The 12834-nt window shown below is 41.6% G+C and overlaps 1 protein-coding gene across 1 annotated transcript in view; it reads right to left on the minus strand.

Annotated features, from left to right (window-relative positions):
• Positions 1 to 12834, minus strand: part of LOC134311996 (uncharacterized) — a 103448-nt gene that overhangs the window by 82521 nt on the left and 8093 nt on the right. The window contains exons 7-8 of the mRNA XM_062993645.1: positions 5675 to 5856; positions 352 to 513 (exon numbers count right to left, since the gene is read on the minus strand). Coding sequence (XP_062849715.1) covers positions 352 to 513; positions 5675 to 5856 — 344 coding nt within the window. The remainder of the gene's footprint in view (positions 1 to 351; positions 514 to 5674; positions 5857 to 12834) is intronic.

Raw genomic sequence — 12834 nt, forward strand, 5'->3', positions numbered from 1 at the left:
TGCAGGACCCAAAGATGCAGAGTTCAAATAATAGATTTTTATTATTTTCAATAAATAAGCACAAAATAAAGCAAAAAGAAACAAAAGACAACTCAGGCGAAGTGCCGAGTGAGCCACTGGCGCCGCGGGCAACTGAAAGGGAAAAAATTCACGTTAACAAAAAACAAAGATAGCGAGGCGCGAACCCGGGTCCCACAGACGCAGGGCGTTCGCGCAGCTCGCAGCGCTATTTGGTAGCGCTAGTAAGAGCTGAGGATCCGCTCCTAAGGAAGAGCGGATGACAGCGAGATCTCGAACTTAGTCGAGCCCGTTAAAGGGAAGTCCTACCAAGTGGGCGGGACGAGAACTCACCGGTACGGTCACCAGCGGAACGTACTGAGCCGCTGGGAAGTAACCGGTATAATGAGAAAGGATTACGGGAGTGACGGCGAAAGCGCGGATTCGAACCCGGGGTGAGTAGGAGAAACAAGCCGTAACTTTTACCCACTCAGCCAGGCTGACATAGCGGATCCGCTTCGCCGAACAGCAACTCGCGCATGCGCTGAAGGTAGCAGGGCTAGCTTAGCCACTATGCTAACTGTTCAGCATTACGCAAACTGGCAAACGCTACAAATAAATAGCAGCGCGGTGACTGCACGTAATCGCACCGATCTAAGCAAAATACTAACCCTATATACCTTGGCCTTCCGACCTTACGCCTCCAACCGCTGTACAGCGCCTGGAGGTACCGTCTAAGCCCTATGAAAAGAAAATGCTGGCTAAGTGCAGCACAAGATGCGATAGGCGCAGCCGTTACCAAACAACAGAGGGAAAAAAGGTGCGACGCCGGCAACCTGGTGACGCCCCCTTATATAGGGCGATCACAGGTGCCGTGTGTTCGCACCTAATGAGCTGGCCTAGTATTTAAGGCTGAGCTCTTGGGTGATCTGTAACGCCTGCGACGCTGTGACCTGGTGGTAGTATCACTAGTCGTCGCGGGCACCCTAACACACTAGGTGCCTTTTCCCCTTTTAACCGATTAACATGGACGAAACTAAAAGTACCATCACAAAGTGCAAGGTGTAAAACTACATTCTCTTTATGAACAAGCAGAATTTACCTGAAATATGTAACTTTAATTTACCAGTGCTTGTAACTTTGTGATCATTGGTATTCCTGGGTGAGGTAGGCTATTGGTTAAAGTATATTATTTGCTGTAACTTGTTTTAGAATAACTTGTCTTAGAATTTATCTCTGCAACTTTGATTATTAACTTGCTTAACTGTGGCTGCATTAATCTGTGTTCTGCTGATTGGCTAAAGTGGTTTCAGGTGACTGTTGTTAGGCCTGTTGTTAGAGGCCTAGGTGTGAATTGAGGGGCAGGGCTAAGCTTAGTATAAAATTAAAGCTCACTGGTCTTCTCTATCACTAGGTTTTAATATCTGTCTGAATTGTTTAACCTATCTATCTTTTTTACTACTAATCTAAACTAACTTGGGTAAGTACTATCAGTCTCTGACATTGTCTAAACTATCTACTTTTCTCAGCATGTGCTACTCAAACATTCCTGTGCTTATATCTCACAGACCCTGCAGACATCAGAGGGCACATTACAGAAACAGCAACGCCAGCAACCTCATCTACCCCCAACTGTTGCAACAGTCTCAAACAGTGGTGGTAGGTGGGGTCTGGAATTGTCAATCAGCTGTCCAAAAAGCTGACTTCATCTCAGCTTATGCACTTTCTCACAGCCTTGACTTCCTGGCACTGACTGAGACGTGGATCACCACCGAGAACTCAGCAACACCAGCAGCCTTATCCTCTGCCTACACCTTCTCTCATACACCGAGAGGATCTGGCAGGGGTGGTGGTACAGGTTTGCTCCTGACCAAGAAATGGCAATTCACTACTGTGAATGTTTCTCACCTTAACATCTCATCTTTTGAATTTCATGCTATTACTGTTACTTTTCCGATTACTCTTCATGTCATTGTTATTTACAGACCACCTGGCGCACTGGGAGACTTCATAGGAGAGCTGGATGTTCTTCTGAGTTTCTTCCCTTCAGATGGAACTCCTCTGACTGTTCTTGGTGACTTTAATCTCCCTTCAGTTCAGTCCTCCTGTCTTCTTCCTCTTCTTTCATCTTTCGACCTCCTCTTTAATCACAGCCCTCCGACACACAAAGGAGGCAATCTTCTGGACCTGGTCTTCAGCCGTCCAGCTTCTGTTCTGGACCTCACTGTCACCCCACTGCACCTCTCTGACCATCACTTTGTGTCCTTCTCTCTCTGTCTCCCAACTCTTCCTACCTCCAACCACACTTTCACCCTTACAACACGCCCCAATCTTCACTCTTTATCTTCCTCCCTGTTGATCTCCACCATCCTAACTTCACTACCTAACCCTGACACTCTTGCTACCCTTCCACTTAACTCTGCAACTAATACTCTACTTTCTTCTCTTTCAACATCCCTTGATCAGCTCTGTCCTCCTACCCTCAAACGAGGAAAACCTTCTCACCCTGCTCCTTGGCTTTCAGACGCATTGCGCAGCAACAGAAGAGAATTGAGGGCAGCTGAGAGAAAGTGGAGGAAATCTAAGCTTGGTGTTGATCTCCACTCCTACCATGATCTGCTGTCCAGATTCTCATCTGATGTGACTGCTGCAAAAACATCTTTTTACAAAGCCAAGCTTGAACAATCTGCTGCTGACCCACGTAAGCTTCATGCTATCTTTTCCTCTCTTCTGAACCCTCCTCCTCCTCCCCCTTCTGCCTCTCTCACTGCTACTGACTTTGCAACATTCTTCCAGGACAAGATTGACAAAATCAATCAATCCTTCTCTCCGACTGACCCACTTTCAACTGACCCTCAACCCACCAACACACTCACCAGCTTCACCCCACTCACCATGGATGAGGTTACACAGCTCCTCTCATCCAGCAATCCCACTACATGCACACTCGACCCTATACCATCCACCATCCTCAAAGACCTCTCGCAGGACCTAATCCCCTTCATCACACCCATCATCAACAACTCCCTGACATCAGGTGTTGTCCCTACTGCTTTTAAGAAGGCTCAGGTCATTCCCCTTCTTAAGAAACCTACACTAGACACTATAGACATTAACAACTACAGACCTGTCTTACTCCTCTCTTTTCTATCCAAAATTCTTGAACGTGCTGTCTATAACCAACTATCTGCCTTTCTCACTCAGAATGACCTCCACGATCCGTACCAGTCTGGCTTCAAGGCAGCACATTCTACAGAAACAGCACTTGTAGCTGTTACTGAGAAGCTTCATGCAGCCAAAGCAGCCAAACTGTCATCTGTTCTTATTCTTCTTGACCTTTCTGCAGCCTTCGACACAGTGAATCACGGCATTCTCCTGACCACTCTCTCCAACCTTGGAGTAACAGGTTCAGCATGGCAATGGATGGCCTCCTACCTGGAAGGGCGCTCCTACCAAGTGTCATGGAGGGGATCCATATCTACCCCATGCACTCTCTCAACCGGTGTTCCTCAGGGCTCTGTACTTGGCCCACTTCTCTTCTCTATCTACACCTGCTCTCTGGGTAAGGTCATAGCCTCCCATGGCTTCTCCTACCACTCCTATGCAGATGACACTCAGCTTGTTCTGTCATTTCCTTCTTCAGACATGCAAGTCTCAGCTCGCATCTCAGCATGTCTGCGAGATATCTCACAATGGATGTCAGCTCATCATCTAAAACTTAATCCCAGCAAGACAGAGATGTTGCTCATTCCTGGAGATCTGTCTCCAACCCAGGACCTAGTCATTTCTCTGGATGACTTCCAGATTAGACCATCTGATAAGGTAAGAAGTCTTGGTGTTGTCCTGGATAACCAGCTGACCTTCTCTCCTTATATTGCCAACATGACGAGATCGTGCCGGTTCCTCCTGTACAACATCAGGAAGATTTGGCCATTTCTCTCCAGAGAAGCTACCCAGATTCTGGTGCAATCACTTGTAATCTCTCGGTTGGACTACTGCAACTCCCTCCTGGCAGGAGCTCCCATGGCCACTATTAAACCCTTACAGCTCATTCAAAATGCAGCTGCCCGTCTGGTCTTTAACCAACCTAAACACTGCCACATCACCCCACTGCTGCGTTCTCTTCACTGGCTTCCTGTAGCTGCACGCATTCAGTTTAAAACACTGACGCTCGCCTACAAAGCCAAAAATGGACCAGCCCCAAGCTACCTTCGGGGTCTAATCAAACCCCGCTCTGTACCACGCAACCTCCGAGCCTCTAGTCTAGCTCGACTTGAGCCTCCATCCAGGACTAAAGGAAGACAAGCATCAAGGCTGTTCTCTGTTCTAGCGCCCAAATGGTGGAACGAACTTCCTCTGTCTGTCCGAACAGCTGAGTCTCTTGCTGTCTTTAAAAAACGATTAAAAACACACCTTTTCACTAAACACTTAGGCTGATTTGTACTTATTTACTAACACTTTATTCCAATCTTTTCCATTTAAAAAAAAAAAAAAGGCACTTTGGTTCTAACAGGTTTTAGCAGAGTTGTGTTCTTCGACTGTTGTCTATCTAAACTTAGGGAATGAAATGTTCACTATGGAAGCACTTCTGTAAGTCGCTCTGGATAAGAGCGTCTGCTAAATGCTGAAAATGTAAATGTATGTAACAATAGTACAATTTTAAACGTCACATCTATTACCCAGTAGGTTATAACAGATTAATCTGAAGGTGCTCAGGTTGTGCAGCAGGGAACAGAGCAAAGTCAAGTCAAATTTATTTGTATAGCGCTTTACAATAGACATCGTCTCAAAACAACTTTACAGCATTCAGGACCTTGAGAGGAACTCAGCAGGGACCTCCATCCACCTCGGGTGGCCTGGCGAATAAAAATATTTTAAACAAAAGTTATAACTACAGAAATAGATTTAAAAAAAAAAATTAAGTTTGTCCAGTCTGAGATTCAGTTGTGAGTTCTGGACATTTTCAGTGCAGACACGGCAGGTTTCAGTCATCTAGCAGGAGCAGCATTGCTGCCACAGCAGTCTCAACTTGTAGGCCTCAGCTTCATGTGGGTAAACGTGTGCAGAAACCGGTAGTGGTGCTGGTGGGAAGTGGGTGGGGGGTTAAAGGTGGCATTTCTGAACAGTCTAGCCATTGGGAGGTCCTCTTGTCTGGGTACTCTTAGTCCTGGCCCCAAGTTTAGACAGAAATAAAGGGCTGCATCAGGAAAGGCATAAAAATGGCTCCCAATCAGGTATGTGAACCAGAATGATCCACAATGGTGACCAATAATCCACTACTTTATCTACTTATGATGACTTCTGTAACAAAAGAATCTTCATGGTCGACAGATGTGATGATCAGTGGTGCTGAGTTTGTACCTCTATAATTGACAGAGAGACAAAAATATGGATGAAGTCCTCCCTTGAAAGACTGACCAGTAAAACTGTAGATATGAGAGTTGGCATCTACATCATAGAAGAAGACCAAACCCTCCTCATAATCCACAAACACCCCCACCTTCTGAGGAGCCTCTTTCAATGAGAGAAGAACAGGAGGCGAGTCACAAGCCTCATATTCAGTCTTATTCCTCAGCCATACGATCCAGTATCCAAACTTCGGACTGAATATCACCTTCCCCGTCCTGTTAATGGACCCTCCGGCAACTCCTAAAGCCTAGTCTGTCTTTCCACAGACCTGCACCACATAGTAAAATCTTCCTGTAGAGAATCCCTGCTTTCCCAGTACACAGGGGCAGCTATTAAACCTCTTTGGATTATCAGGGAGATTCTGTCGTTTGTCTCCATGCTTCACTTGTTTTCCATCATTAGACAGGATGAGATTACAATTTGCTGTATCAGGATCCAGAATCACATCCACTGAGAGAAAGAAAACAATATCATGTCTTTTAATTATATGTTTACCACCGCTTAATCCTGGACAGACTGGCACTGGGCAGTTACACACCTCAGACAGGACACCAATTTATTGCACATTTTATATCAAAATAATAAGTTTTAATTAAATGAATCTTATTCATTGTTTTATAATTGTTTATCAATGTTTATTTTAGTAAGGTCTTTATTTATATTTAAGGTAACAGTGGGTCAGTAGCTACACAGAAACAGCAATACACACTCAACTATTTACTCACTCACACCCATGGGCAGCCAATCCCTTGTAAAGCATATTACATAGTACAGCAATCTGCAATTACATTGCATTGGCTACAGTACTTGTATGGCAGGGCCAAATTCACCAACCACCCAAAAGTGTCTTGTGTATTTGGGTTGAAGGAGTGTATTTTACTGAGATCAATTAGTTTGATTGGTGTATTTCAGAGGTTAGGGGTTATATAAGAAAAAAAAAACATTTTATTTGACAACCTGCAAATGAGCCAAGTGTAACAAAAAGCCTGAGTTGAATGAAGTGATTGGGATGGGCTATTCTGCTTTAGGAAATCAGCAAGATATGTGGATGCTAAACCGTTTAGGAAATGTACTGTTGTTAGCAGGATTTTCTAAACCATATGGAATTTACCAATCATTCAGTAAAACTGCGGTAGAATTATACTGGTTGATTGGTGCTGGACTTTCTGGATTTTTCTAGAGCTACACTGGTTGTATGTGCTGTATGTATTCATTTGTATGTAGTGCCATCTATTGGTAAAAAGTGTGCACTGCATTCAGCAACTTCGGCTGAAGCGTTTGTAGTTCGTGTCATTCTTTCATTTTTACTAACCAATTCATTCTGGTCATAGATGCTGTGGGTTTGGTGCCACCCAGAAGCACTGGGCACAAGACAAGAACTGGCAGACACTGGGAGGGTTAGAGTAGCCAATTCACCTTCTGCATGTTTTTGGGAGTTTGTAGAAAACCAGTGTAACATGAAGAGGGAGGGAGAAACGATTTCTGGGAGCACCAACTGGATTAGGACAGGAAGTGATTCGTCCACGCTGGCCGAATACTTGGACCATTACTACGAGTGGCAGAAGAAGCCGGGCGAGTGGTCTGCTGCAACACCGCATTCGGACGTGGTTGATTGAAGGCGCGATAACACGACGACGCCAAAAGAGCTGAGCCGCTGGAAGGGGAGTACCCGGTTATGTACTGGAGTTGGACCTTGGTAATCGGAGAGGAGGCTGATTGCAACCCTGCCACATTTTACCTTTGAATGTGAACGTTGTGGTGGATTTTGGTGTTGTAATTCGACGTTTGATAAGCTTCTCTTTTGATGAGAGTATTTTAAAAGTTTCCAATTTAGGACTTTTGATTAGTTGATTGGCCAAACCTTGGATTGTGTTGCTGTTTTTCTTTTTTTTTTTGGTTTCTTTTCTTCTGTGGGAATTTGACTTAATAAGCTGGTTTTAGGGGGGAAAAATGTCATTTTAGTAACAGCCTCTGCCTCCTGTTGAATTACTGGGTAAAACTATTCCCCCCCCCCCCCCCCCCCCTTCCATTTAACTTACTTTGAACTTGAACGGTGTGGTGGATTTTGGTGTTTTAATTCGACGTTTAATAAGCTTCTCTTTTGATGAGAGTATTTTAAAAGTTTTCAATTTAGGACTATTGATTGGTTGATTGGTATCCACCACTCCCATGTCACACTACAAAAGTAAAGTATGGTATTCCACAGGGTTCAGTATTGGGACCTCTATTATTAACATTTTATATGCTGCCATTAAGAATATTCAAAAACACAGCATCCATTTTTATTGCTCGGCATAGTGCATAGACACTGTGTTGCAAGCTCTCCTCAGACAGACAGAGGTAGTTATGTACTATGTTTAGGTCCAATGTGAACTGTCAGAACTCTGATGTAGAGAAAACAGAACGTAAAACAATTAACATAATGTGTTTGTGAGAGTGTGTGAGTTGTGGTAGTTGATTTAATTCTATAGTAATTTACTAAATATGTTCATATTTAGTAAATTACTATAGAATTAAATCAACTACCACAACTACCACAATTATGCTATATTTTTCATATTAGTAACCTGTTACCTACATTGTTAAGAACTCAACTTTTTTATGTGCAATAAACAAAGCAGCCAATGAGTTGAGTTAAGGTATGCAGAAGTATCACTCCTCACTCCTACTTAATTCACTATGTGGCTAAGACCATAATGAGAACTGAGTAGTTGATGGTGATCAAGCCATAATATTGAATCAATGTAGCATGCATGGGTAATGCAGTATGCAAACCAAATTTTGTCAGGTATAGTAGATATTGCCATGCTGAATTGCAATCAATCATATGTTGTATCATATGATTTTGTATGTTGTATATGTTGTATTTATTTTCATAAAATCATCTATCTGTTTGTATGATTTTGTAGCACTCTGAGGTATGAGTAACTACCTGCACTGTAAAAAGTGAAAAGTGAGTGTGGTTGGTTGAAAGCGTTTTGGTGATTTTGATTAACTAAAAAATAAGGTTTTTTTGATCCGAACTGATTTTCTGGTTTGTGTACACTTAAATGTACGTTTAGTTCTACAAAAGTAACTTTTATGCGTTAATAAGACTTGAATAAATCGTTTTTCATGTGTGATTTTTTTTTTACGCACTTAGACGTGCTCACGTACGCGCATCGTTTCCCGCCGCTGTATCGGAGGCAATCGGACTGAGGCCCTTCTTCGCGTGGAGTCCAGCTTTCAAAATTGTTCATCGCAATTAAACGCCAGGTACGTTCACTCTTTTAATGTTACTTTATTTTTTTGTGTATTTTTGATATTATTTGTGCATATATTTAATCATGTGTCATGTGCATATTTAAACTTGTGTAATCAATAATGTTTCTAGCAAGATTCCGACCACTGCGAATGCTGACCGTTACGCAAATGTTCAAATAAGTTTGTCGAAACTGGTGAAGTAAATATCTTCTGCTGTCAAAAAAGGTTGAACAGTTAATAAAAACTTATTACATTACTTTTTGAACTAATTTACCATCTTGTTTACAGACAATACCACCCCCCCACGTCAACCATCGCACAAAACGAAAGCTCTTGACAAGCTAAAATAATTAGCGTTGTGCACATCATACACACGATGCAATTTTGATGATTGAAAATATTACTTCAAAAAGATAATACAGCCAGATCCTATCTGAACTAATCTAGTCTTGTCCAATTACCCTGAATGCTTCCTCCAATTAACTCTTCACCGCTGATTGAGAATGCCTCCAACTAACCCACGCCCCCTCTGATACGTGCTCAGTAAGGACTGCATTTTTCACCCGCACGAGCTGAGTTCATATATCGGCCCGCACTGTGCATTGAGAGCCACACCCCAACCGGCATTATTCCTCAGCCCTGTGCAAGCGCCATCAACCAGCCAGCAAAGGTCGTAATTGTACCAGTTATGAGGACCCATGATCCGGCTTTCATCCCAACCCAATTAACAACAGTCAATCATTGTTCATGCAGCCTCCCAGCCTAGCCAGATAGGCAGAGCCGAGTTGCGATACCATCTCTGCATAGTTTGTTAGCCTTGTTTATTCTGCTCTTCACTGGTCAGGTGGCACAGTGGCTAAGTGGGTAGCACTGTCACCTCACCACAAGAAGGTCCTGGGTTTGATCCCCTAGGTGGGGCGGTCCGGGTCCTTTCTGTGTAGAGTTTGCATGTTCTGCTCGTGTCTGTGTGGGTTTTCTCCAGTTATTCCAGTTTCCTCCCACAGTCCAAACACATGAAAGTGAGGTGAATTGGAGATACAGAATTGTCCATGACTGTTTGATATAACCTTGTGAACTGTTAAATCTTGAGTAATGAGTGGATGTAACTGAAGGGTGTAAAACATGATGTTAAAATCATAATAAACAAACTTTACTGGTCAGGACTAACACAGAGCAAGTACTATTCGCATGGTGGATGATTCTCAGCACTGTAGACACACTGATGTGGTGGTCTGGTTAGGATTTTAATGTCATGTTTTACACCCTTCAGTTACATTAATGACAGGAACGGTAGTTACTCATTACACAAGATTTATCAGTTCACAAGGTTATATCAAACACAGTCATGGACAATTTTGTATCTCCAATTAACCTCACTTGCATGTTTTTGTACTGTGTGAGGAAACTGACGGCAGATGCTTTTTTTTTTTTTATCCAAAGCAGCTTGCAGTACTGTGACAGTATACTTTCTAAGCAATTGAGAGTTAAGAGCCTTGCTCAAGGGCCCAACAGTGGCAACCCGGCAGTGGTGTGGCTTGAACCAGCGATCTTCTGTTCCTTAGTCCATCACCTTAACCACAAGCCTAGCACTGCACCAAGTGTTTAAAAAATCCAGCAGCACTGCTGTGTCTGATCCACTAGTACCAGTGTGACACACACTAACACACTGAATCATTCACCACCCAAATAGTACTTCTGGGGGTCTAGACCAATAAAGAACCAAGTAAAGCGGGCCAAGTATGCAGTACAGCAGATAGACTATAGCCTCTAATTGCACAACTACAAAGTTAATCTGTATGGTAGGCAGAGCTGATGAAAGGGTAAATAAGTGTAGAAACAAAACCTTTCAGAATGTTTTGGAAGTGTTTTGTAAAGTTTGGTGTTTGGCTTTTTGTACCCTGTTCTGTCTGCTTGTTGCAAATCTGGGTGAGGGAGGGGTTGGTTGTGTTGTTTATAACATTTTATAATGTCTCCAGAATACTGAAAAACTAACTGGATTGTGTTTTTGGATTGAAAAATAAACAATTTGAAAACAATGCATTGTGTCATCTATACCATCTTTGTTATTTAAAAAAATTAAAATATTGGGTAGGTCAAATTAAGATCTTCAGTTTACAATAATCTAACATGGTTAAGTTGCATAAGCAAAAAAATTAATTACTATTAATAAAAAAAATTGGTCTAACTGATGTATAATTTAGCTTCCATACAACTTACTATTTTAAGATCAATGAAATTAATCTTTTTAATTATATAATCTAAACTATTTAGGTTGAACAAAACTAATTTTTTAAGTAAATCCAACGAAATACTTTTTACAGTGTGGGCTTGTAAGTGCATAATACAATATTTATTTAAGTTCAGAGGTAAGCTCTTGCAAGCCAAGGGGCTATTATCCTTTTAAATAAATCTTATCTGTGTCTACGCCTGTACGTCGACACACTGGCCACTCGCCCCGCCCACCTGACGCACACACGGCTCCCTATTTATCATATTCCAATACATATAGATTAAATACAAAATTCAACAATGAACATGGTTTTTAAATCGTCTTTATTATGTTTGTAATAATTGTAAGCAAAACAGTTTATAATTGTGATTATCCCAGAAAGAAAAACAAAACTGATTTATAAACTTGATTGTTTCTTCACTTTAGTTTCTTCTGAACTAAAGGTACAAGAAGACGTTTTAAAATTCTGCTAGACACAGATGAACATACAACTGAAGTTTACACACACACACTTGTAAGTAACATATATTTTTAGAACATAGAAACTAGGAGGGGCATGCCTCAGCCCAATATTTAAACTGCCACCCACCTGCCCAATAATAAAATAACTCGGTAAAGTGTATATTAACGACATTTTATTAAAAACAGGATGGTTAGTAAGGATTACTGGTTGTACTCTTTTTTATTATTTTTTTATACTGATATTATAAGGCAATTTACTTACATTTTACAAAATATAAAAAAGTTTATTTTATTGTATTTCCAAGCTTATTAAATAGTTAAGAAGATGCTACTACTGAACCACATTAAGTCCCATGAGAGGGGCAGCACGGTGGCTCGATTCCCAGGTGGAGCACCCTGGGTCTTTTCAGTGTGGAGTTTGCATGTTCTCCTTGTGTCTGCGTGGGTTTCCTCCGGGTGCTCCGGTTTCCTCCCACCATACAAAGACGTGCAAGTGAGGTGAATTAAAAATATTAAATTGTCGGTGACTGTGTTTGACATTGAGCTTGAGAACTGATGAATCTTGTATAACGAGTAACTACCTGCCCTGTCATGAATGTAACCAAAGTGAAAAATCTAACGTTGAAGTCCTAATAAATAAGTCCCACAAGTTACATTAGTTGGGGTGTATGTTAAGGTACCCACGTGACAAACATTGAAGGCAGTGTTATGACAGGACTTTTGAAAGACCAAGAGTAAACTTAATTGACAACATCACAACATGGATTGTATTATCGGTGGCTAGTCTGCTACAAGTGACATGAGACAGAGAGCACTGGAGAAAGTTGACCGATCTGTGCAGCCAACAATCGCAAAGTGACGTGACATGTCTATCTAGCTAATTTTGGTAGACTTACCAACAAGCCGGTAATTCAATATTTATTTATTTTTAAAATGAGCAGTACAGAATCATAAATGTAAGTAATCGTGATTGCATGCACTGTATGACCAAAGGGGCCTACCTAAAGAAGTGCAATGCAGGAAAAAACCCAGGACACGGTACCAATTAATCACAGGAAAACACACACGAACAGATTTACTCATATAGGATCAATTTAGAACAGCCAGTCCACCTACTGGATTTTTTTTAAGGTGTAAGGAAAAAAGAGAACAGAAGAAAACGTCGTAAGCCCAGGTCCCCAGGACCCTGAAGTTCTATAGCATCCACATAATCAATAGTGCCACCATGACACCCAGTCACATCAATTTTGTACACAAAGTGATTTGAGATTTTGAGAAGTTTTTGATTTCTGTATTTGTTAGTAAAATAAAGACAGCTGAGAATGTTTATTTGATGTTAATGTTGTGTTTAACTTTACTAAATATTCCAGCTCTTAGATAATGATCAGTAATTTTGCTGAATGGAGAAATTGATTGAGTAACCAGGGTTTGAGTAACCGTGTTTTATACCTTTTTCTGTAATAAATGAAATACTTTATTAGAACTACATTTGG

This window comes from Trichomycterus rosablanca, chromosome 4 (assembly GCF_030014385.1).
Source record: "Trichomycterus rosablanca isolate fTriRos1 chromosome 4, fTriRos1.hap1, whole genome shotgun sequence".
Taxonomy (NCBI): Eukaryota; Metazoa; Chordata; class Actinopteri; order Siluriformes; family Trichomycteridae; genus Trichomycterus; species Trichomycterus rosablanca.